Source organism: Malania oleifera, chromosome 5, assembly GCF_029873635.1.
Source record: "Malania oleifera isolate guangnan ecotype guangnan chromosome 5, ASM2987363v1, whole genome shotgun sequence".
Taxonomy (NCBI): Eukaryota; Viridiplantae; Streptophyta; class Magnoliopsida; order Santalales; family Ximeniaceae; genus Malania; species Malania oleifera.
This window is the reverse complement of record NC_080421.1, coordinates 76,005,022-76,031,825: the sequence shown is the minus strand read 5'-3', so window position 1 is coordinate 76,031,825 and position 26,804 is coordinate 76,005,022. Positions and strand designations below refer to the sequence as shown.

Here is a 26,804-nt window from a genome sequence, read left to right as displayed (position 1 = left end):
CAACCAAATCAACCAAATCAGCTTAGCTAAAGTTGAGAATCAATAAAATGTAATCATGATCTAATATGCATGGAGGAGATCTAAATTGGATCAAGAAATCCTCACAACCATTTTCTCCACTAGGGTTTATGATTTTTGCATTCCATTTGCTTTAAAATAATAAATTCTATTCATTTCCAAATTATTATATCCTATTTCAACCTCATTGTTTCTATTCTATAAATCGCCTACAATCTTAAGCATAAGATCCAATAACTAACTTTGAATGAATGATTTTATATTATTTAGTTTTTAATTTTTAGAGCATGCGATAATTGTTATATAAATTGAATTAATTTATAAATGTCTGAGGTGAGTGAAATGTTGTGCTACTTAAATATCTTATGTCATTCTCTTTTTTGGTTCAATATTTTGCGTAATTCAATCAATAAGGCCATAAGGAATATAGAATTAACAAATTGTACGTGACACTATATACCGAGCGATGAATATCTATAAGACATCAACAAAAATGATACAAAAAATTTCTTAAAAGCATATACCTCTAGCTTACTTGAATCCACACTCTATCTATTCTATCCATCATTTTAAATTTATATCATCAAGGTTTGTTTTCTTTTTGTTACTCTTTAAAAAGACGCCATGCATATTGGTTGTTGTACACCACACATATTTAAGACTGTTCAACTTCATTGATCTTCAAACCAATAATTTCATATGCAAAACATATCATATTTTCACGATTCTTGATCTGGTAGGTTCATTTGCTAAGCCACTACTAATTAAGATGATAAAATCCTATTTTGATCCGTAACATTCTTTGAAAATGACTAAAAACCATATCAAACTCGATGCAAACCCTAGTTCTGACCTTTGTAGCTTTAAAACTAAATTTCTCACAAATGAAAAATCCTCAAAACTCATGTAAATACTCATCAGAAAGCTCAGATAATTATCTACAAAACCATCCAAACCCCACAAAAATTCATGAGGTGTAGCTCAAATTATGTTCAAATAAATCCAACTTGAAAGCACACCCAAATCCCCTCAAAACCCCAAATTTCAATAGCACCCCATCCAAAAGACTCCGTTGTGGCATTACCAACCGTCGATAACGTGCAATCCGAAGGCTCGCATTCAAAATTTCCCGAAGGGAGAGATCCATGTGACGACTTCGTGGACCAATCAGCGCTCAGCTTTCGCATGCCCCTTCACAGGTTTGGACTATTTAATTCCTTTCGTTTCCGTCATCTTCTCGCACAACGAAATTACCAGCTGATTCGGGTATACTATCTCCATACGGATCCATTTCCATTATCGCCTCCACTTAATCCCTGCCTCTAACCTTATAATTTCGAGTTTTTGGTTCGGTAATGGCGTCTGAAGAGCAGCTAGTGGCGGTCGAGGCAGCTGCCGCCGATCCGGTCTCGGTCGAACCGGCGGAGGAAAATCCGGCTCCCAAGGCCGGGAAGGCGAAGAAAGAGCCGAAGGCGAAGAAACCGGCTGCTCCGAGAAAGCCTAGAAATCCCCCTGCTCATCCTCCGTACATAGAGGTATATAAGTTGTGATTTAATTGCTAATGTTTTGTTTTGTTTGTGATTGAGCTTGTTTTAGAGATCTGATCTGTTCCACGTTGATTGTTTTTGGATGTTTAGATGATTACAGAGGCGATTGTGGTGTTGAAAGAGAAGACAGGGTCCAGCCAGTACGCGATCACGAAGTTCATTGAGGAAAAGCAGAAGCACTTGCCTCCCAACTTCAAGAAGCTCCTGTTATTTCATTTGAAGAAGCTCGTGGCTGCCGGAAAACTCGTGAAGGTGAAAGGATCATTTAAGCTTCCGGCTGCTCGGTCACCGGCGGTGAAGCCAGCAGTTACTGGTGCGGCGAAGAAGAAGCCGGCAGTAGCAACAAAAGCAAAGTCTGCAAAGGCATCGAAAGAGACAAAGGCGAAGGCTCCAGCCAAAACAAAGAAGGCCAAAGCTGCTGCGAAGCCCAAGCCGGCTGCAAAGTCAAAGTCGAAGCCGGCTGCCAAGCCCAAAGCTGCCCCTGCTAAGACAAAAGCTGCTGCAAAACCAAAACCTGCAGCAAAGCCAAAAGCGGTGGCAAAGCCAAAGGCAAAGCCAAAGGAGAAGCCGGCTAAAGCATCGAGAACCTCAGCCAGGACTTCGCCGGGAAAGAAAGTTGCAGCTCCGAAGCCTGCTGCAAAGAAAGCACCGGCTAAGGCAGCTTCTTCAAAGAGCGCGAAGCCCAAGAGTGTGAAATCTCCGGCCAAAAAAGCGACAACGGCAAAAAAAGCATCGGCAAAGAAAGGGAAGAAGTGAGGGAACGGCGTTTGTAGGGGTAGCTTCTGTAAATTTGCTGATCTTTGTGGTTGTATTTGGAGTTATTTGCCCATAGAAAAAGATATAACATGGGATTTTACTTAAATCTTTTTTGAGTTCCTGTTCTATTTTCTCCTTGTTTAGTGATTGAAACAATGTTAGATGTACTGTTCAGTTCAGCGGATTTCCAGATGAAATAGAACTGATGTACTCATTGAGCATATCTTAGCAATCTCCTCGACTCTATTGTTAACCGAATGAGAATTCTTCTTTTATTTGCAAATCTCACAAGTGAGATACATTGTGTTGTATTTGCCGCTCTCTGCCATTGAATTCTATCAATTTTGAATTCCCTGAAATAATTTGGTTTTGTAGCACTTTCCCCTTTGGTGGTGAGTTCAGTATCAGCATTTATTTCAGTGAAACTTGCTGATGCTGGGTTAGTCTTGCTTTTCAGGTGGATTCTACTAAAATCAACGAAAGAACTTGAAGAAAAAAGTATTGTCTCCTGCATGCGCGGACGATTACATAGCTAGTTGTAGAGGGGGAGAGTAAATCCCTACTGTTTAATTAATATTTTGATTATTTAATTAACTGATTCATAGGTTCTGTGTTTGTTTGATTGTGATTATAGTAAATGGTGAAGCAGAGTCTCTGGTGTTTGGGGTATAGAATCCTTAGTCTGATTATGCATCTCTCCTGCCATTATTCTTTCTATTGCTATATTCTCTCTCTGCATACTCAATCCTGCGCTTGCAAATTTTGCAGATACGGTGACACCAATGTGCCTGCTGAGTTTGCTATCTGGTTGGGTTCTTGAATTGAGAATGTTAGTATACTTCTAAAAGGTAGATATTTATGTTTTATTGTTGAGCTTACATCTTTGTTGGAATAATGAATAACTGTTCAATGCATTTTAATTATTATTATTTTTTATGAAAATAAACAGAGTAAGATCTCATCTATTATGTTTTTCCCCCAAGTCCCTGAATATACTATTGCTATATGCCACATTGATGAAATTTTGATTTCCATGGAATAAAATTTAGAACTTTATCAGAAAGTGGCATTTGTTTTTTCTTTTGGGGGGGGGGGGGGTGTTGTTGATTTAGGGGATTAACAAGATAGGATGATATGAAAAAATGAATGGCTATTGAGAGTTGAGAGTTGCTAGTGCTTTGTTTGTGGTGCCCAAACCTAGTATGGATTATCCTTGGGCAAGTGTTTTCCATGGTTGCATATATTTGGAAGTTGATCCTAGTGTTAACTCGGCTACTTTTGGTAGAGCATGCATTTATACAATTTGGAAGTCTATATGGTATAACTTTTAGTATGTGTTTGATAACTAATTTGTTAACTCTGTTATATTTATTGTATTTTTCGCTTCCTATTTATGGATTGACAAGCTTGCTATTTGGCAACATTTCTTAGATTTTGTTGGGGCTAAAAGTCAATAACCTGATGTGTTTTCTATTAGTGAATTTTTTGATATGGAGTTGATTATAACAACCAAGCCTTAAGTCCCACAACATGGGCCGGATATATGGCCCTTTGTATTATTATTGTGCCTTTTCTAAATTTTTTAATTTATTTTGAGAAATAATTGTAGAGAAAATGAATAGGAGTTAAAGGGTATATGCATTTGATTTAAAAGAGGATAATGATTAATTATAAGGGCATTTTGGGCCTTTGGGGTAATTATAAGAAATTGTATTTTATTTACTTTTACTAGCAACATGCAAATCTTGGTGCAATTGAAACTCCACCAATTGTCAATAATTTTCTAGTCTTCGTAGAACCAGCAATCTTTTTGAATGGTTAACTTCGCCCTATCAATTATCTCGTATTTGAAACCCATGGTTGATTTTTCATCACTATCAACTAATTTAAGAACTTTCACTAAGGATTCCTGTACTTTAATTATATCGGAGGTCTTTTGCCGAAATTCTTTCCTTAAGATAATCTTCTTCGCATCATATGCTTGGCTTAATTTTTGCCATCGCAAACCTTGAGTTTTTCTAAGTATTAGATGTGACCATTTTTTTCAATGCTTGTTTATGCCTAACAAAAATCTCCGAGGCAATAAAGTTGGTTGCAAAACGAGTGAGAACAGGGCGAAACAACTCTCTATTATTTGTGAATTTCTTCATAAAATTTACTGTCTATGTGTGGTTGTAAATATAAGAGGTTATTGTTCTTGCATCTCTAAGACCTTCTTCACGTTATTTTTCTTATCAATATCTTCAAGAATAAGATCTATGCAATGAGATGCACATGTTGTCCAGTAGAGATTGAGTCTCTTTTGCATTAATAATTTTCCTTATGCCTTCATTACAACTTGATTATCAAACACTACTTGGACAACATTCTTTTCTCCAATTTTTTCAACCACCTTGTCCATTAATCTTAAATGAAATTATAAATTTAATAATTACTACTACTTAATTAAAAATATACAAGTCCATAATATTATTTGCATATACAATCAAAATTAGAAAGTTACTTAAAATAATATTCAATTGTTAGGCTTGGCACATCAGAAGCATCAATTGACTTATGAAACACGGTGCCTCTATTGCAGTAAACTAATAAGTTTATTATGCATTTTCTAGTTGGTCCTAACCAACCATCACATATAATGGTTACATATCTCTACTTTTAAATGTTAGCAAAAGAAGATATATAATCTTTCATTTCCCGATACTCTTGCTCCAAATAAATTTTAGATATCTCATAGGGTGATGGATCTTTCACTCCCTTTCCAACCTCAGCAACAACATCAAACATAGGTTGCATAAATGGAGAGTCAGTTGCATTTGTTGGAATCCGATTATAAATTAGGAATTTTCCAACTGCTTTTCCTAATTTACTTCTTAAACCTTTTAGTGTCTTAGTGTTTATTTTTGGCTATTTTGCACTCTTGATTCTTTCTAAAATAGGATCCATAGCCCTTATTCTAGCTTTAGGGGCATCAGGATCGATCCATTGTCGCCCACTACCTCCAGCTTCTCAAACACTATAAGATCAAGCTCTATTGAACCACTGACACCACCACTTCTAGAGCCACCTCCCTCTTTATATATATTACCCCCTCTAGTTTTCTTTCTTGTCGAGCAAATCTCATTCTTTCTTCTTCCGAGTCTTCTTCATTGCTCAAGTTCTTAAAATCTCGTCTAATTTGAGCTTTCGCTTCTTCTTGCCTTTTTTGTTTATCTCTTTTCTTCTCAACATATTGTTGTAAATGTTTCATCATTTGTTCTCTTACTTGTGTGGTTACATTCAAGCATCTAACCATTTGGCCTTCTTTATGTGCCAAGTGTTGTTTCAAGCGTGTAATGCCTCCTTTAATTATTTTCCCACATAACTTACACATAATAATATGTTTGAAATTGTCCATCGGAGTACCAAAATGCCATCCAATGTCCTCATTAGGTAAGTTCTCTTTTCTTTTCTCATGTGGCATCTTGATAGACTTGATTTGATGATCTCTACACAAAACATATAGAAAATACAAAGTTATAGTCCTTATAAAAAAATGAAAATAAGATATAATATAATTTGTAAGTACTAAATAGTCCTAATTTTAAATATTTATTACATAAAAATAAAATATATCTTCGATTAAAATTAATAAGTAGTGTTTATTTAAAATCTTTAAACAATTAAAAAATTAAAATATTAGATATTTCATCTATTAATAAAATAAGAGTCATAATATAAAAAATATTAATTATTTATGTACAATATATTTATTTTAAGACCATTAAATTTATTTCTCAAATCTTAGCGATTAGGAATTTAGGATTTTAGGTAAACCTCATATAGTATATAATATATAAATAAAGCTAAACTTGATATAATATGTAAATAATATGATATATAAATAACTAAAGCAATATATAATATATAAATAAAGCTAAACATGATATAATATATAAATTATGTACTAGTTTAAGATTTAAGTAAATAACAAGAGAAAAAAAAACAAAAAGGAACCTGAAGAGTGAAGATTCAAGAATGAGAGAGATAGAGGGTGCGCTGGAGGAGTCTCAAAGAGTCCACTCCAAGACTCGAAGTCTCGAAGACCAGAAGGGAGATGGGGCTGGCGGTGATTGGCGGAACTGCTGCAGGGTTGGCGGTGACTCGCAGAGCTGTTGCAGGGCTGGCGGCGACTCCTGGAGCTGCTGCAAGGCTGGCGGTGACTCGCTGAGATGCTGTCAGGTTGGCCTGTGACTGCCGAACAGGTTAGGACAAAGCTTCAAGCCTTTGATTGCTCGAGTAGGGGGGGAATCTAAGCCTTTGATCAACTGCTTAAGGAGGGCAGATCTTAGCTTTTGAACTTGAAGAAATTGGAGAAATGGTGGAGGGGGAGTGTTGGCTGACTGCAACAAAGGGTCCTTCTTATTCTTCAGCTTCCAACAATTCCAACAACTTATCAAAGGTACGATTTCTTGATTTCAGTCTTTGGAATGGTAGATCTGCCAAGGATGAGTGGTTGGGAGAGGGGGAAAGCAGGGAATCGTGAGAAAGTTGGGTGGATTTGAAGGAGCTCGGAGTGTCGAGGAAGATGGTAAAGCTAACCACTCCTGCATTCAACGTTGTCGGCATAGTGGCTATGCAAGCATGTTCGTACTTACAGAACTTTGAATCAAGGAGAGCAATCCTAGAGCAAATAGGAAGACCTTTCCTCGTATGGAAGGTATGGTACAACTTGATTGCACCAATATGGATATGGGTAAATCCTTGGTTGAGATACTTTCGAGGAAGATCTGGGGAGAACTCTACGGTGATAAACTGTTCTGCTTCAGTTGCCAAGAGGAAGTGAGAATCGAAGGGTGATGCCTCGATGATCTCTTTGATGCCTCTCGGCACAACCGTTTTGCCAATGATTTTCTTTAGTAGTTTAAAGGATACTTGGTTTTGTCAGACTTCGTGATTTAGGGACTTTTGGTTTGAGGGACAAGACCATCTTCTAGTACATAATCTACTTCGTTCATATAATCAAGATGATCTAAGCTAAATGCAGATGAAGATCTGGGAGAAGAGTTGAAGGATGGGGACGAAGTGATCATGGCTCTAAAATACATGGTTTATTAATTGACATGTTCAAAACTTCTTCTCACAACCTATGAATGATCATATTTCTTGCCCATCTTGTGAAAATAAAAACGCAGAATCAATCAAAGTATTCCTCTTCCCTTTCAATCACCAAAGAAGCTAGCTCTGCCCGACCAAAACACAGCCTTCCATGGCCTTTAGGTCTTACTCTTTGATAATTTCGAAAGAAAAGGGATGCTTTGAATGAAAGTTTAATCTAGCTTTGTTCATCATTGTTTTGGTGTGGAGGATCCATGTGGGATGTGGCAACCACAGAGCATACTGGGTTAGAACAATTACCTCTGTTGTGGGCGAAAGATCCATTATTCAAGGAGTGGTGGAGGCTCCGAAGGAGTCTTTAAGCTGCCATGGCTTTGATACCAATTATTACAAGAGACTCTTAGTTCTAGCTTTCTCCTAATTCCAAGTATCTGTGTGGTTGGGGATCCACTATAGCAAAGGTGCTCTTTCCATTGATACCTAGATCTACCAGCATTAGCCCTTTAGCGGGGGTAACTTTCGATTCCTTCATTTGCCTCTCTAACTGCATTGTACCCATGCTCGAGGTTTCCTCCTCATCCTCATCTTGTGGTTGCCCTTTTTGAAAGACTTCCCATTGTTTCCACCCCCGACATGCTACTCTCTTTGGACATGGTGGAACTCTCTCTAGTGTAGTCAGTTAAGCATTTCGTAGCAGCCTTTGTAGTAGGTAAGTCTTGAACTCTTTGGTTATGAAGTTCAATCCTTGCCCACAGTTTTAACCCTTCATGGAAACAGAGCAACTCCTCTTTCTCTAACATGTCTCGGATATCCAATATTAAAAGCAGAGAATTGTTTCACTCCCTTATAAGATCTTTTAGTTTATCTTGACCATTGTATTCAACATTTTCTGGAATGAATTGGGCCTTGAGCTCCCTCCTTAGGTTTGCTCAACTATCAATTATACACTATTTTGAATGCCATCATTCTTGGTAAGCCAACACAACTCGTCACCACTCAATTGCATTGTTTCCATAGATACTTCGAATTTATTTGAGTTGGTCCTCAACGCATGAAAATGTTGCTCCATGTCAAATAATTTTTCAAACTCGTTAGCCTCACAAGCATTGAGGCACCCCCGTACTTCTAGGTTTTGGAAGCCTTGTTTGTCCATACTCTACCTCTGTAGAATTGGAATTCCTAATAGCATGGACCATCAAGTACATCTTGGTAGTAAGCTCACACATTTGGATTTGTAAACTGTACCATGGAAGTCATCTAACAATTTCTTAAATGGAAACTTGTTGATTTGGGATTCCTCCAATACATCTTCATGTTTAGCAAGTTGAGCCATCTCTATGGCCACATTGTCGATTGTCTCGACCTGTGCCTTTATAGCATCAATTCTCTTGGTATTACTGTGTAGTATGGTTCTCTTACCGATGTTTCATACAATTCCATAATCTAATGGCAATCAAATCACGAAGCACATAACCAAACTTTGGTACCAACTATCATAGGCCAAAGCTTGTTATATCACACACTAGCTTAATTAGTCAATTGAAATTACAGTGCGGTCTCATCACACGAGCAAATTCATAGCCATTGAATACAAAGTAAGTAGAAGCAGTAAACAAGCATGTGTAAACACAAGTGGCATGGAAAATCGTAAAACAACACAATTCATTATCCATACCTCCATGAGCACTTGTTTTGAGAGGGAGGTAAGTAGGCTAAACACATTCACAATAGCTTACAACGATTGATGAACACTCACCCTCTCTTAAAGAACTTTCTATACTATTCTCACTCCATCACCAAGAAACATCAAAGTGATCGAGGAGTCATACTCACTATTCTCACAAGGCATTATCCTACTCAAAAATAAAATTTACACTAGCATTTACATTATGGTTATTGATCCTATGTACACAGGATAAGTGGTCACAAGCAAGCATAATACTTTGAACAAAACTTGGCTTTATGATACAAACAAATGCATAAGACTAGGAAGGTGAAGAAAAAAAACATAATAGGCAACATGATAAGAAACGAAGGACTATTGAGTATGTGTTTGAGTACATTTCTAGTGAGCAATTGGCAAATCCAATTCACATTGGGATGGATTTCTAGAAGTTGAAATAGTGATAAGCTGAAAAGGCGCTACATGGTGATAGTGATGTTTGTGCTTGCTTTGTGTTGTTCGTAAATCGTTAATTATTTTTGTGGATCAATAACTCATGGATTTGAAAGAGAAGCAAAAGATTTCTCGAGAGTGATGAGAGAAGGAATATGAGGATCAACACAGGAGTGGGGACTATAAATCATTGATGGACTAAAAATAGATTCATCCAAGGATGACTGGGTATTAGAGAAATAAGATGTCCTTTTAAAAAAATGTATCGTTGGCACTAAGATACTTCATATGTGTGTGGGGATCATTACATCTATATCTTTTCTAAGGAGTATGCAAGAAAGACACATTTAACAAGATAAGGAGAGAACTTGTCCTGATGAGTACATGGGACCTAAGCAAAACATATGCACCCAAAGACGTGAGGCACAATAGAGAAAAAGGAAGCTTTTGGGTACATGATGGAGAAGGGGCTTTGCCCCCTCTAGAACACTTGAAGGCTTCCTACTGGACGAAGGACAAGCTGTAAAAAGTGCAATAGTCCAAAAGTAGGAACATGCTTATGGACGTGTATAGATCGTGCTATGTCAACTAAATGTCTATTTTTTCATTCAACTACTCCATTCTATGGAGGGGTATGAATGCATGATGTTTGATTAATAATCCTTTTATCTAACCATAAAGATTGAAACTCATTTTGAACAAATTCAAGTGCATTATTAGAGTGAGAAATTTGAATGCCAATGTAAAATTGAGTTTTTGTTTCTTGACAGAATTAAATACATTAAGAAATTTAGACCTATCATTTAACAAATAGATCCACAGCATACGTGAAAAATCATTTGACAGTCAAATTTTGATTCTACACAAAGCCCAAATATCTAAATGAATAAGAGAAAACAATTTACTATGGAACTTGACTCCAAAGCGAAAAAGATGCCCTAATATGTTTTTCCAGTTGATAGGCAGAACACTAAAAAATGAGAACATGGGTAAAGATTGTTGTAGTTTTTAAAGAGATGGATGATTGAGTGTGCCCCTAATCAAGAGAAACACCATGAGTAGAAATTATGGAAGCCATGTGACTAGAACTGAGCATAGGCCATCCTTCTGAAGCCCTACACCAAACCTCTTCTTGTCTAGAGATTCTGAATAACACAATGAGAAGGAAATCATTGAACCGTTATTAGACTTAGTTAAATAATGAACTGATAACATGTTTAGTGGAAATTGACATAGAGAAAAGGGGAATAGAAAGAATTAGAAGAATATTATCAGGACCAGGTGTAATCGAACCAAGAGTAAGAGTAACCTAGACTGTAAAGTAGTGGGTTCAAGTCTTCAAATAGATTAGGACTGTCAAATATTTTGTGGATGGCCGAATGAATTGGCCTTGAGTTCTATATATTTATATATAGACTTTACAAGAATGCTATACATGGAAAGTAAATAAGGTCTAGCATGATTCTAGCCCTATACAAGTAAACTATAATCTATCAAGCCTTATACATGTACACTAAATATATGCTAACTGCACAAAATAATGAATTGAAGTATAAGGAAATAAATGTGGGCTGAAGTAAGGAAAGGAATGAAGGAAAGAAATCTTTTACTTTGCTGTTTGCTGTTCTGTTTACAGCCCCTCTCAAATTGATGCGGGTTGATAAACAAACATCAATTTGCTACTTAGGAAGCAATGTCGATGACGAGTGAGAGCCTTGGTGAAGATATCCACAATTTGTAATTCAGTGGAAATGTGTGGAAGAGTGATAACACGAGCTTCAAATGCTTCACAGATAAAGTGACAATTGACTTCAATATGCTTCGTGCGCTCATGATAGACAGGAATGGCCCTGATTTGGGTAGCATTTGTATTATCAGCATGTAGAGGTGTAGGATTAGTCTCAGAAAAATCTAGCTCAGCAAGTAGGCCTTGAAGCCAAATAATTTCAGAACAAGCAAAAGACATCGCCCGCTATTCAGATTCGGTCGATGAGTTAGAAACTCTGTCTTGTTTCTTACTCTTCCAAGAGATCTCAATGCATCACCTAAGATCAGACTCTAACCAATGAGGGAGTGACGTGTATCTGCACAACTAGCCCAATCAGCATCATTATAAGCAGCAAGGCGAGTAGAATTGCTTGTAGGGAAGAATAAACCCCGGGCAGAAGTGCCCTGAACATAGTGTATGATCCTACGGACAACAGCCAAATGAAGATGACGACGAGTTTGAAGAAACTGGTTGACTTGTTGTATGAAAAAAGAAATGTTTGGTCTAGTAATGGTGAGATAGACAAGACTACCCACCAACTTCTGGTATAAACTGGGATCAGCAAGTAAATCACCCTCCTCTTTGCGAAGCTTGACATTTAATTCCATGGGAGTATCAACGGAAGTACCCTTCTGAAGGCTAGCTCTGGCCACCAAGTCACTAGCATACTTATGTTGATTAAGTGAAATACCTGAGGGACTACGATGCACCTCAAGACCAAGAAAATATGTGAGAGACCCAAGATCTTTCATATGAAAGGACTCTGAGAGATGAGTCTTGAGCAGAGCAAGTAAAGCAGAATTGGAACTAGTAATCACAATATCATCAACATAAACCAAAAGAACAACAATACTCATGTCTGATTTCCGAATAAACAATGAAGTGTCATACTTGCTCTGCTAGAATGAAAATTGTAATAAAGTGGTGCGGAATTTATCAAACCAGGCCCTCGAAGCTTGTTTGAGACCATAAAGAGACCAACGAAGCTTACACACATGTGAATTCAAAGAGGGAAACAAGCTCGGGGGTGGCTTCATATAAATACACTCTTTAAGATCCCCTTGAGGAAAAGCATTCTTGACATCCATCTGATGTAGTGGCCACTCGCTGGAAGTAGCAATAGCCAGAATGGTATGAACAGTAGTCATCTTAGCCATAGGAGCAAAGGTCTCTTCATAATTGACACCATATTCTTAATTATTCCCAAGTGCAACAAGGCGAGCTTTGTAACGATCTAGACTTCCATCATATTGAACCTTGACCGAGTAAGCCCATTTACAACCCAGAGGAACAATGGTGGGATGACAAGGCTTAATGTCCCAGGTGTGATTGGCTTCTAGAGCGGTAATTTCTTCCTACATAGCTTGTTACCAACAATCATTCTTGGCAGCGTGCGAGTAGGAAGTGGGAATATTTAAATTGGACAATGCAGCAGTAAGAGCTGAATCAGAGTTGTCAAAACTTGAAGAGGGAAACCCATACTTGTTTGAGGGTATAGACACTCGAGAAGTGCGACCTACCAAAGGCTCTGAAGGTGCTGCAATTGACTGAATCTGGAGCGTGGTAGGATCAGATATCGGATGAGCGACCGGAAGAGACTGTGGGCAGGGGCACCGTGTATACACAATACCCGGTTTAAAACGAGAACTGACTAGATGAGGATCCAAGAATTGCTCCTCAAAGTAGGGGAGAATCACTATAGGAGAGGAGGGTATAGAGGGCATAGGAAAGATATGTTGATTTTCAAAGAAAATAACATTCCTAGAAACACGTGTACAATGTAATGTAGGATTATAGCAAACAAATCCCCTTTGACACACATTGTATCCCAAGAATGAACATCGAACAAATTGAGCAGATAATTTATGTCGCTCATGAGGAGGTAAATGAACAAAACATACACCACCAAAGGTACAAAGGTTATCGTAACTATGTTGCTTAGAAAATAAACGAAAATAGGGAGACTCCATGAGTAAGACTTGAGAAGGTAAACGATTAATCAAGTAGGTAGCCGTTTTCAGGGCCTCAACCCAGAACAAGGATGGAATAGAGGATTCCAGCAAGAGAGTACGTACCACATCTAGGAGATGACAACTTTTCCGTTCGGCTACTCCATTCTGTTGGGGAGTAGTGAGACATGAACGTTGATGAATAATACCTTTAGAAGCCAAAAATGCCTGAAACTCAGTAGACACATATTCACCACCAGAATCTGTAATGAAAGAAGAAAATTGATTGCCAACATATGCTAAAAACTCAGTGAAAGTACGAAAAACGTCAGATTTAGAGCAAAGAAAGTAGACCTAAGTAAATTTGCTATGATCATTAATGAAAGTCACGTAATATTTAAATTTTTCATGTGAACTAACTGAGGAAGGTCCCCAAACATCACTATGGATAAGATCAAAGCACTGAGAAGCTCTACTAGCATGCAAAGGGAAGGGAAGAGTTTTTCTTTTACCAAGTTTGCAAGAGGCGCACTCAAGAGATAAAGAAGAACGTTCTTTATTACCAAGTAAACTGGAGTTCAATACATGAGATAAGATCTAAGTATTGGGATGGCGTAAACAACGATGCCACACCATACTAGGATCTGAAACATTATTACAAGAAAAAGACTTAATAGAAGAAACTGGAGAACGTGCTGGAACAGGTAAAAGTAGTGGAAACAAGCGCCCCACTTTAGGTCTCTCACGATCGGCTCCCCCGTTACCTGGTCCTGCACAACACAACCATTACCAGAAAAATTAACAGCACAATTGTTATCAACTAATTGACCAACAGAAATAAGATTTGTCGGAAGAGGCATCTCCGACAGTAGCTATTGGCTAAGAACAGCCATTGGCAGTCTGAATAGCAGATTCACCAGCGTAGGGCCGAACATGACACAAGGTAGTGGGATTATTCGTTATGTAATTAGAGGCACCCGAGTCCACATACCAGAGATTAGTAGAGTTGTTACCTTGGAGCCCCATTGCTGATAATGCCGAAATTAGCATCTGTTGCACCATTTCGGGTGTGCAGTTTTTCGTTGGAGGAGGTGCAGGAATAGAGAAATCACTTGAAGAAGGGCTTGGGACCGCAAAAAGTCACTATGGGGGGTACACTAACAGAAGTCTGGAATAGCTGGGTCTGACGATTCTGCGGGTGGATACGACATTCTTTGATAATGTGACCCCCCTTCTTGCAATAATAGCAAAAATTTCTTAGAACAATTAGTAGTGATATGTCCAAATTCTTTACAGTAAAAGCACTGCAAAGTACTAGAATGCACAGGCAATCCTCGTCGTTGAGCAGCATAAGCCATAGGGATAGACCCGAAACTACCATTAGATTGTGCCAGAGTAACTTGAGTACTAAGACGTTGTTCTTTACGAAGTAACTCACCAAAACAAACATCTAGAGAAGGAATAGGAGAGCAATTTAGCACAGACAAGCGAACAGATCCATACTCGGGGTGGAGTTTCATAAGAAACTTATCAAGATGACTAGTCTCGTGAAGATGTTGAATAATGGGAAGAGAAGCCACAAGAACATCTGCAGTAACCAGATCAGAATATTCATTCCAAAGAGTTAGAAACCCGAATAATAGTCTTGGATGGAACGATTGTCATGTTGAAACATGACAATTGTCGCTCTAACTGAAAACGACGGGCACCGTTATCTTGATGATATACTTTTTTTAAATAAGTCCACATGGATTGAGCGGTGCGATAGGTCGCAAGTTGGGGACGATATGTGGCTCAACCGAGCAAAGAAGCCAAGAGATAATCCGAATATCAAGCACAACCCATGAAGGACAAGCTGCGAACTCCTTGGATTTATCAGGATTGGGTGCACAATCCGTGCCATCAATATGACTCCAAAGATCTTTACCCTTCAGGAAAAGTTTAAACTGGAAAGCCCATGTAGAATAATTGTTGCTTGTAAACTTGGCACACAGGTGCGAAGTCCATGCTAAATAATGGAGAAAATCGAGAAGCCCAAAAAAACAAACTGTGCTGAAGGAAACAGACGACCAGAAAATCTAGAAGCCCAAAATAAACAATGCAGGTACAAAGAAAAAACCAAGAACAACCTCCCTGCACTAAAAAATTAAGTCTTGAACCAAAAAAAATGCACGAACAATTATATCTTGAACCAAAGACCTGCTTTGCCAAGAAAATAAGTGCCAGAAACAGCAATAGAAAGCTGTTGCCTGCTTGCCGAGAGTCACAAACAGCAATAGAAACTGGAGAAATAAGTGGCAAACCAGAAACCTGCTGTGCCTGCTTGCCGTCACAAGCCTGCTTGCTGAGAGTCACAGACAGCAACAGAAACTGGAAAAATAAGTGGCAAACCAGAAACCTGCTGTGCCTGTGTGCTGAAAGTCACAAACAGCAACAGAAAACTGTTGCCTGCTTGCCGAGAATCACAAGGACATAAACCGGAGGAATAAATGGCAACCTAGAAGCCTGCTGTGCCGACAGCCACGCAGGCACAGAAGTGCCGAAAGAACAGAGAAAAATTCCTGAAGAGAAATCAAAACTACAACAGCCATGAAATTGAGAAGACAAAAAATCAAAGGGGAAAGAAACCTAGTAGTCGGCTGGCTCTGATACCATGTCATATATTTTGTGAATGGCCAAATGAATTGGCCTTGAGTTTTGTATATTATATATAGACTTTTACAAGAATGCTATATATGGAAAGTAAATAAGGTCTAGCATGATTCTAGCCCTATACAAGTAAACTATAATCTGTCAAGCCCTATACATGTAAACTAAATATATGCTAACTGTACAAAATAATGAATTGAAATATAAGGAAATAAATGTGGGCTGGAGTAAGGAAAGAAATCAAGGAAAGAAATCTTTTGCTTTGCTATTTGTTGTTTCGTTGACAAGGACTACGTGTCATATAGGAGGCACCAAAATCTATTACCTGAGGTGAGGAGGATGAAGAGACAATAAGCCCGGTCGTACCTCAATGGGCCACAATAGCACTAGATTTATTATTTGGATTGTTCAAGGTTTGGACATTCAAACTCTCCCAAATGGATGGTCGTCCTCTAAGCACTTTCGTGATCATCTCATAGGTAGGATAAGTTTTTCCAAGTGCATTAAGAGAATTGATAATATGTGTGAATCTATTGTACATGGTAGAAATGGATTCATTAGGAATCATCTTAAATGCCTCATATTCACTAGTTAGCATATCAATGCGAATATCCTTTACATCGTTCGTTCCTTCAAATGTAATTTCCAATTTTTCCCATATTTCCTTAGCACTCATACATGCCATGATCCTATTGAACTCATTAGCATCTAAAGCACAATATAATGCATTCATGACACTAGAATTAATTTGCATAAATTTCATGTCAGTTTCATTCATTTCATTTTCAAGCTTAGAAACTTCTTTATTATCAACAATTTTCATAGGCACATAGTTGCCTTGAACAACCACTCTCCAAGCTCTCTGATCCATTGTTTGGATAAAAATTCTCATTCTTTGCTTCCGGAAGGTGTAATTTGCGCCACAGAAGATTGGAGGCCTTGTAGAGGATTGACCCTCATCAAAAGGGGATACACCTAGGTTTGCCATGTGATCTTTACACAAATATGGTTAGGTTTATTGTAACCTAGTCCTGATACCAAATGTAAGTTGAGGTGTAGACCCAAAGGGGGGGGGGGGGGTGAATTGGGTGATTAAAAAAATTTAAGTTAACACTTAAAATAATTTTTTGCCACGGTTTAATTAAGTGTCCTAAGTATGCAATGGTTATCAATAATCACAATAAATATGTATCAACGCAAATGTGCTGAAATTAAAGAGTTAAGGGAGGAGAGAACAAAATCGAGTTTTACAAGGTTCGCCAATACTTGCCTATGTCCTTGCCTCAAGACAACTTCTTAAGGATTCCTCTAATCACTCCTTCAATGGGTGGAGATGCCTCCCTCCTTCACTAGGCGGAGATGCCTTTACAATCCCTCCTTCCCTAGTTGGAGATGCCTTTATAATTCCTCAAGCGAAAAATCCCTTTCGCTTGACACGATTCTCTCTTAAATCGTCAATATACAATGTGGAATCGAAATAAGATGGTGTACAATGAATACTCCTGAATTGAGCTGTTAAGTACAGTTACAAATGACACTCTAATACACTCCCAAATGAATACAAACAAAGCTCAAAGGAGTAACAAGGGTTCTTTACGATTTTGAATGAAATAGCCTCTTTGAATGATGAACCAAAAATACTATCAATAATAATCTCTGTACTAGAACAAGTTTAGAAGCCTTGTATTTATAGGCAAAAAAATGTTCTAGCTGTTGGACGTATTTAATAACTTAATTATTGAAAATCTAGCCGTTTTATAGCTGCCGTTGGGATAATAATCCCGCAGGATTCGGCCGATCGACCTGGAGTTGGACCAGTGTACAACCAGTATCAATTCAGTTGACTAAGTCCCCTGCTTCAGGCATTGAACTACCTAAGAGTAGCAAAACCCTTTGATTTTCATTCCAAAACACTTTGAAATAATTTTTGCACTTTTATAAAAGATATTTTTCATGAATTTTAGAGTACCTAGAGTCCAACTAAGGTCACCTATGAGCTTCATTACATTATTCAAGGGTAGTGTACTTACATAGGTCCTATTTGCAATATGCATAAAAAAAATTCTCCAAGTCTTCAAGCTTGGTCTTTTATATGCTCCGTGATTATAACCTAATAAAATCAGCTTGTACGCTTTATGGCTTCCAATTTGCATCTTTTATAGTGCTTAAAAACCTTAATTCCTGTGAACATACTTAATAGCGCAATTAGATGCCTTAGTTTGTCGTTATCAAAACAGGATGAAACCTTGATAGGCCAACAAATATGGCTGGCATAATGTCAAAAGAGAGAGACTTTCAAAACCAGATACATAGTTCCGGAATTTGCAAAGGGGCTTAAGCCCCAGTCAATTTCTTCAATATTATGTTTCTGATTAGAAAATATAAAACTTGGGTTCTCAATATGTGTTGCCTTTTTTTGAAAAGGTGTGAAGGCATGCCTTTTTTCTCTTGGGCATATGGCATACAATTAACAGAAAAAATGCTTGCAACCTTTAGGACTTGTGCCTTTAAGAAGGGCTTTGATATGTTTTGGCCAAAAAAGACCTACATTTGAAACGCCTACTAAAAAACTAGTTTTTAATGTCCTTCCCTGTTCGTATATGAAGGACAGTTGCATAATGGAAATGGGCTGTTTGAAAGGAAAGTCAAATCAGTCTAAAGAGCAGTAACTTCATGGGGTAGGAATATGTCTAGTTCTGGCTGGAAGTCTGTTATCCATGGGTGCTGCAGGGGCAGCGCTAAAACACACTCTCTCTCTCTCTCTCGCACATTTCTGATGCTGGTGACTGTGAGGGGACAAGTAATTGAAAAGAAATGCTCTTGTATGCATTGTTTAAATTAAGAACTTTCAAGATGGTTGGGTATCCATTGGTTCCTAGTGGGGGTTGTTGCTGGCATGCTCCAGCTCTCTGTCTTCTCAATGGAAGCTGATGAAGAAAGACCTCTTTGAACCTTAAGCGAAACAAAAATCAAATCCAGCTCCTTACACTCAAAAGGATCTGAGCAAACTTTTATGTACTAGTTAGGGGAATAATAGCTGATAGTTCAGCTACTTGAGTGTGAACAGTCACCTGGGAACTTGTATTTTAACTTTTAAGTGGTGATCTGTAAAGAAATAGAAGAGAGAAAGTGTTTGAAAGAATTCTCTATTTCTCATTGATTTGCTTGTAGCTTAAATGTAGTGTACATAGACACATCTACAATTGATTTCCTAATATTTAAATTCAAATTCAAATTCAAGTTTGAAGTCTTCAGAATCATATCTCCTGATCTTTAGCAATGATTTCAGTTGAAATCACTTGATCTTCTACACGCCCTCTCAATCTGAAGGGGAGATCACGGACATTTAGATTGGATTGAGCATCTCGGAACTTCTTTGGTGGTAATGGTTTAGTTAGTGCATCTGCTAACTGATCACGACTAGAGATGAATTGAACTATTAATTGTTTGTGGTGGACTTGATCTCAAACAAAATAAAAGTCAATCTCTATGCGTTTTGTTCTTGCATGAAACGTAGGATTGGATGTGAGATAAGTGGCACCAATGTTGTCGCACCAAAAATAGGTGGTTGTCGAATAGAAATTCCTAGTTCAATGAAAACTGACTTGATCCACATTAGCTCGGCTGTAGTGTTTGCCAGTGCCTTGTATTCAGCCTCAGTGCTGCTACGAGCCACTGTTGGCTGCTGTTTACAGCACCAGGAGATCAAGTTAGGACCATGATAAATACAATAAGCAACCACAAAGCTACTATCATCCCCATTTTCTGCCCAATCCGAGTCTGAGAATGCATGAAGTTTGAAGTCTGCAGCTTTAGAGATTAGCAAGCCTGTTGAAACTGAATGTTTAAGATAGCGAAGTATTCGCTTTACGACTTGCTAGCGTGATGCAAGCGGATTATGCATAAATTTGCTGACTTTGTAGACTGCAAAAGCCAAATCAGGCTGTGTAAATGCAAGGTATTGCATGCTGCTGACAATACTTCTGTAAAGGCTTGCATCAGCACATGATTTGCCATCTGTGGAAGTGACATTGCAAGTAGAAGCCATCGGGCTGCTGCATGGTTTGGCTTGATCCGTGTTGATCTTTTTGAGAAAATCCACTATATATTTGCGTTGAGTAAGATAAAGACCTTCACTGCATCTAAGTGCTTCTACACCAAGGAAAAAGTTAAGAGGGCCCAAGTCTTTGATAGAAAATGCCTCTTTTAAGCAAAGAATTACTCGGTTGATGGTAGACGAACTTGATCCAATGATTAATATGTCATCCACATATATTAAAACATAAATAGTTGCTGTTTTTGTTTTAAGAACAAATAGTGAAGTATCAGCTTTGCTTTCATGGAAGTGTAATGACTTTAGCTTGTCTGAAAGTTTAGAAAACCAAGCTCTTGGAGCTTGTTGCAGACCATATAGTGATTTATGTAACTTACAGAGATGACTAGGAAATTGAGGATGAATGTAACCTTGTGGTTGAGTCATAAAAACTTCTTTTTGAAGATCACCGTGCAAAAATGCATTTTGTACATCAATTTGGTGAATGGGCCAATCAAGAGAAACTGCAATTGAAAGAACCAATCTAATTGTGGCATACTTAATAACTGAGCTAAATTTTTCTGAAAAATCAATTCCTTCTTGTTGATGGAAGCCTTTGGCGACTAGTCGAGCTTTATGATGCTCGATAGTCCCATCACCTTTTCTTTTAATTCGGTAAACCCAACGATATCCCACAATATTTGTACCTAGTGAGTGTAGAACTAAGGACCAAGCACCATTTTGTAGCAATGCATTAAATTCTTTGTTCATAGCTTCTCGCCAAAGAATGATTTTGATGCTTCCGTATAAGAGATCGATTCTACAGTTGTGATGATCTTTCGGCTAGCAATGCTCAAGGTAGTGGTTGCCTAACATATTCATATGATTGCTTGCGAGGTTTGTGAGTATTGTTCTTTGATCTTGTTGTCATGGGATGACTGTTTCTTACAAGATTTGAAACACTGCTACGAGATTGCAAAACCGAGGGGAGCTCTGTGGTTTGAAGTTGATCTGTGGTAGCTGGTGGATTGATATCTTCATCTGAACCTGGAGAAAGAGACAAGCAAGGTACAACTGCTGTGCTAATTGGAATATGGTTAGATTGCAAATCTGTGGAGCTGAGAGGAAGTGAGACATTGATATTGGGAGGAAGGGGAACCAATTGTGGCCGAGAGGGATGGGAAGCATTTTCTTTGGTTTATGGAAAAAGAGTCTCATCGAAAACCACATGTCGTGAAACATAAATCTTGCTAGTAGAAAGATCAAGGCACTTGTACCCTTGATGACACAGACTATAGCCAATGAATATGCATGTTTTTGAGCAGAAATTGAGTTTGCTTGTATTGTAAGATCTTAGGATGGGCCAACATGCACAACCAAAAACACGCATAAAAGAGAAATCACTCATGTGGTTATATAAAATTTTGGGAGATTTTTGCTTCAAAACAGGTGTTGGTAGTCTATTAATAAAAATTGCAGCTGTTTGAAAAGCATCTTCCCAACTTCGACAATGTGTCAATGTTTACGCTTAACAGAACCATTTTGTTGATGAGTATATGGGCATGCTAGTCCATGATTAATTCCAATTTGTGTAAAATAAGTACTCAAGCATCGAAATTCTCCACCCCAGTCAGACTGGATAGATTTTATTTTTCGTTCAAAGTGTTTTTCAACATAAGCTTGAAACTGAAGAAAGATTGATTCAACTTCGGATTTGAATTTCATTGGAAATAACCAAACAAACTTTGAATAATTTTCAAGAAAACTAACATTATATTTGGCACCAGTGGTAGAAGCCACGGGTGTTGTTCTCCATACATCACTAAAAATTAAATCTAATGGATATGAAGAAAGATGAGTTGAGTACTTAAATGGCAAGTCATGGCTTTTGGCCATCTAACATTCGAGTCACACAGTGCTTTTTTTTTTTTTGCATTGGAAAATTGATGCATGAAAGAACTTTGTTGACAACGAGTGTGGATGCATGCCCAAGTCGACAATGCTATTCACGAAGAGAGACACATACAGTTGAGAGAGCCTGTGGATAGCTTGATTTGGATGTAAATTGATAGAGTCCATTATTGAGATGTCCTTGATGATGGACCTTCCCTGAGTAATCCTTCACAAGATAGAATTGGTCATGAAATTCGAAATAAACATGGTTGTCAACACAAAATTTTTGAACAGATAACAAATTCTTTTGAATTTCCGGGACAAGAAGAACTTGATTAAGAACAAAGGTAGAGTTGGCAGTGGAAAGTTTAGTGGAACCAGTTTTAGAGATTTGCAGACCTTTTCCATTTCCAACTGGAACACGATTTGTACTATGATAGTCATCATTTTTGAGGTTCAGATTGTTGAGATCATTGGTCACATGGTGCGTTGCACTGGTATCTACATGCCATTCAGTTTCCCAATTTCTAGAAGGAGCATCGACCATCGCTTGTTTAATTTATGGTTTTGAGAGCTGATAAGAAAGATAAACACGATGATAGCATTTGCGTGCCGAGTGGCGTGGTTTATTACAGACCTGACATATTAAGTAGTTTTGATCAGTGTTACGAGAAGTATTATTGAAACCACCACGATTTCCACGCCCCCTCCCTTGAGGACCACCTCTTCCTCGATTTGTAAAGTGTTGATATCGGTGCGAGCAGAAATTGAGGCTACAAAGCTATCATATTTGTGACTTAATCCTGCTAGCACATAAGTGATAACATCTTCACAAGTCATAAATTGTCCTGCAATAGCTAATTCATCAGTGAGTTTCTTAATGAAAAGAAAATATTCGGTGGCGAACTTGCTGCCTTTTGTTGCAACTGCAAGCTGCGTGCGAATTTGCACAATCCTTGCATGAGACCTTGAGGAGAAATTTTCTTCTTGTGCATGCCAAACAACATAGGAAGTAGTACGATAAAATCTGAGCAAGTACCCCTTTAGTGAGGGAGGACATTAGTGTACTGAGAATAAGATTATCCTGGTGCATCCAGTGAGAGTAGGCAAGATTCGGTGTTTAAGATATAACACCACTATCAGGATGAGATACAGAGATGGTGTGGGGAGGCTTGGGCATGGTACCATCAAGATATCCGAAGAGGTTTTAACCACGAAAGTAAGGCACCATTTGTGCTTTCCAAAGAATGTAATTGTCGGGATTTAGTTTGACTGTGACCACATTGGACATAGTGCTGACAGAGGGAGATTGTGAGTGTTGGTTATCAGTGGTAGTAGAGGAAATTGGAGAGGAGGAAGACATGGCTTAGACGTTGGTATTTTTACGGTGGCTCTGATACCATGTAAAGAAATAGAAGAGAGAAAGTGTTTGAAAGAATTCTGTATTTCTCATTGATTCGCTTGTACCTTACATGTATATATAGACACATTTACAACTGATTTCCTAATATTCAAATTCAAATTCAAATTCAAATTCAAATTCAAATTTAAATTTAAATTCAAATTCAAATTCAATTCAAATTCAAATTCAGATTCAAGTTTAAATTCAAATTCAAATTCAAGTTTGAAGTCTTCAAAATCATATCTCCTGATCTTCAGCAGTGATTTCAATTGAAATCACTTGATCTTCTACATGATCTAACATGGTATCAGAGGCTTCAGAGCCATGGTTTTCAGAATAACCTAGGCTCTAGTTTAGTTGCTTGCAATTATTGTTTGTTTGTTAAAAATGATCTTATTCCTTGAAATGGCTGTTTTTTATCATTTGTTTCTCTCTCCACGTCATTGTCTTAAATTTACACAAAAGTGCCGAATGTTTGTCGAAATTTCAACTTTCCATCACCCTCGAAATCAAAATGGGAGTCAATTTTCATCCATCTTAATTTCTGTTGAAATTTCAACAAATAATCCTAATATTGAAATCTCAAAATCTTTGCGAAAGTTGTCAAAATTTTAACTATACAATAAAATTTTATTTGAATTCAAATGTGAGACTTAGACGCAAAGTGAAATTTCTCTCTTAATTTATTATTATTTTTAATTGAAAGAAAAAAATTATTTCAAATGCTTTTGAAATTATATGAAAAACTGAACTTACAGCAACATTTTATTTAACCATTCATGTCTAAATTATCTTTACTTTATAAAAAATAATATAGATTTATGAATTTCATTTATATTAATCAAATATGTTTGATACACATTTTATACTACAATTATTGCACCTTGTATATAACATAGATGTATTTAAATTGTAATATATTTGTTCTAAAATTTATATTATTATGTCTATTAACCATTTCTAAATTTTCATAGAAGAATTCCATGTTTTACTGCTAATTTTTATCATTTTTTCAAATCGAAATCAAAATTGACATCAAAATTGAAATTTCCATAGAACTTTCTATACTTTTGGAGCTTCAAAATTTTATTCGAAATTGAAATTTATTACCTTGCTCCACGTGCATTGGCTGCATGTGCAGGGGATTGTTAAGGCTTGTTATATATTGTTGTCCCACAACGTAATAGCTTAAGCTTTTAGGTAAAGTGGTAATCTAACAGTAACTATTAGAAACTTTAATAGCAATGAAAGAACCAAAAAAGATGCAAGAAATCTGAAATGTAGATATCTATGTTTGCTCCTTTTGCATGATTTTATTTTACTGAAATTTTCTATATATATATTTATATATATACATGTATTCACTGACAACTAGCAACTGTAAATCATTCTAAGAAAATTTTGTGGCTGCTAACTGCTGTGTTTGCTTCTTTTGTGCTATATTGCTGTTAGAACTTCTCCTAGAATACTTCACAATGCAACTTTCATCAATGTCAATAAAATATTTTTCAGTTTTCAATTCTCATGACCCAAACTGAGTTTTGCATGTTAAAAAAGAAAATGTACATATGAATTTTATCATCTTAATACATCCATTAGATGAAACACATTCCTGGTTGTGAGTTTAACAAAAAATTTGAAACCTTCCCTGCTTGCTAATCTAGTGAGAATCAGAAACCTTTTTCGGCCTTTTTGTGTCTTTGGCCTTGTCCATTAGAAAGATTGGAACTGCACTGGTCCTGAACCACTTATTACAATTTTGATCTCTCAACTTCCTGGATTGAGTACTTCAGCTCCTTTTGAATGTTTAACCTTGAAGGTGACAAAACAATGTCTTTCCAAACTGACCCAGCTTCACAAGCTGGATTTGGGTGCTTGTAGAGTTCATATATGGAGTCTGCTTCCTCATTCAACCTGCCTACCATTTTTAAACAGTTTATTTCATCTGGGTCAACAAGCAAATTCCTGTCCCTGTCTTTCCATCCTATCAACTTCAGAACCATCATTGTGTCAGTATCACATATTAACACAACTGTAAACTGCTGCTTCGCATTTTTAGCTACATCTTAATTTTTGAATTTAGCATTTACCTTAGGTGGTCCCTCCAAAGCATTGGTGCTATATAGCCTGGCATTATCCACTAATTGGCAGTATGTTAAGAATGCATTAGCAAATCTTTTGTGGGACTTCAACTGTGATTTCACCCTCACGGCCCTTCTGCTCATGATAGCTCTCCTGTATGCATACCGAATGTCCACTAAAGTATCAGCATCAAAGTAAAATTTCTATTGTACTTCTTCATGCAAATAAATAGGGTAAATTATACAAGTATGTGAATTTTGAGTGAATTTCACTTCACTCCCTGAAGTTTTAACTGTAACAATTTCATCCTTAAAAAGTTTTAATTTAACCTTCCGTGAGATCTTTGAAATGGGACTTGAACTAACCTGAATATGAAACTTCTAGGATCAAATTGTTACAATTAAACTTAAGGGAGTGAAGTGTTATTCAGAAAAATTTCGGGGACTTGTGTAATTATTCCTAATGAATATTCCAAATATAGATTTATCAAATTTCATTCAGTTTTCAAAGTACCTTATGCCTCTTATAACAGCTAAATAAGCATCACAAACGACTCCAACTAGCTCTATCCTGTATGGTTTTCTCCTTTTAACGCCATCGACTTCTTGCTCTTCCTCTTCAATCCGTTCCCAGTAATTTTCTGTTACAACCCCATCATTTGCTACCTTATAACCTGCTCCCATGCGATAGCGGCGGCGGTGAACATTCCTGGCCATGGTAATTGTCTGTACAACAAAAGGTTCCCAGGAGAGTGTGCCATCCATTATCACATCCCGTCCTTCATTGAGCGCTGTCACCAGGAGGGATGACGCTGCATCTGTAGACGATTGGTGCACCTGTTCAAGGAATATCAGCTCTTTTTTTCTTTTTCCTCATCTGAGCAATTGCAAGAATATTGTGTGATCAATATAAGGATTTGTTACATGATACATATCTAATGACAGTGGTGTAAACCCTGTAATAGAGACTAGAAAGTAAGGAAGACTTGGACAGAACAAAATGGGCAACTACACTACATATATGTGTGCGGAGTTTAAATCTTGGATTTAGAATTTGTTAGAACTGTACAAGATTTAAAACATTTTTTTATTATATCTTGATAAATTCACACAATTTTAAATTCAGGATCCCTAACACAGCATTGAATGGTTCTAAACATTTGAATAGTGTCTTAAATGATGGAAAGAGATAATATAATTTTAATAATAAATTTATAATATTTTCACTTGAAATACTGTATTTTATAATTTATTTTGTGCATGAACACATGACTTGTGTGTAGACGTCTGTGTGCATGTGCGAGATTGTGCATGTCTGCCTGTGAGCATGGGCTCTTGTAAATATATGTGTTTGATCTACATTTTAGATGATTCAAATTGGGTTTGCACATCCATATGTTAGACTTTAGTATCAAGCAGGTCGGGCAACATTCAAATTAGGCCAAAATATAAAGGCTATGAATTAATATATATATATATATATATTTATATTTAT

General features: G+C 37.3%; 2 protein-coding genes across 2 annotated transcripts in view; one reads left to right on the top strand and one right to left on the bottom strand.

The window, feature by feature from the left end:
• The first annotated feature begins 1,151 nt into the window (after positions 1–1,151).
• LOC131155496 (histone H1-like) lies at positions 1,152–2,604 on the top strand. Its single transcript, XM_058108689.1, has 2 exons — positions 1,152–1,553; positions 1,656–2,604. Exons 1-2 carry the CDS (start codon positions 1,374–1,376, stop codon positions 2,319–2,321), a joined length of 846 nt encoding a protein of 281 aa, XP_057964672.1. The 5' UTR covers positions 1,152–1,373; the 3' UTR covers positions 2,322–2,604.
• Positions 2,605–24,979: 22,375 nt separating this feature from the next.
• The window catches only part of LOC131156008 (calmodulin calcium-dependent NAD kinase-like), a 50,674-nt gene continuing 48,849 nt past the window's right edge, over positions 24,980–26,804 (bottom strand). The window contains exons 6-8 of the mRNA XM_058109463.1: positions 25,824–26,146; positions 25,319–25,463; positions 24,980–25,219 (exon numbers count right to left, since the gene is read on the bottom strand). Coding sequence (XP_057965446.1) covers positions 24,980–25,219; positions 25,319–25,463; positions 25,824–26,146 — 708 coding nt within the window. The remainder of the gene's footprint in view (positions 25,220–25,318; positions 25,464–25,823; positions 26,147–26,804) is intronic.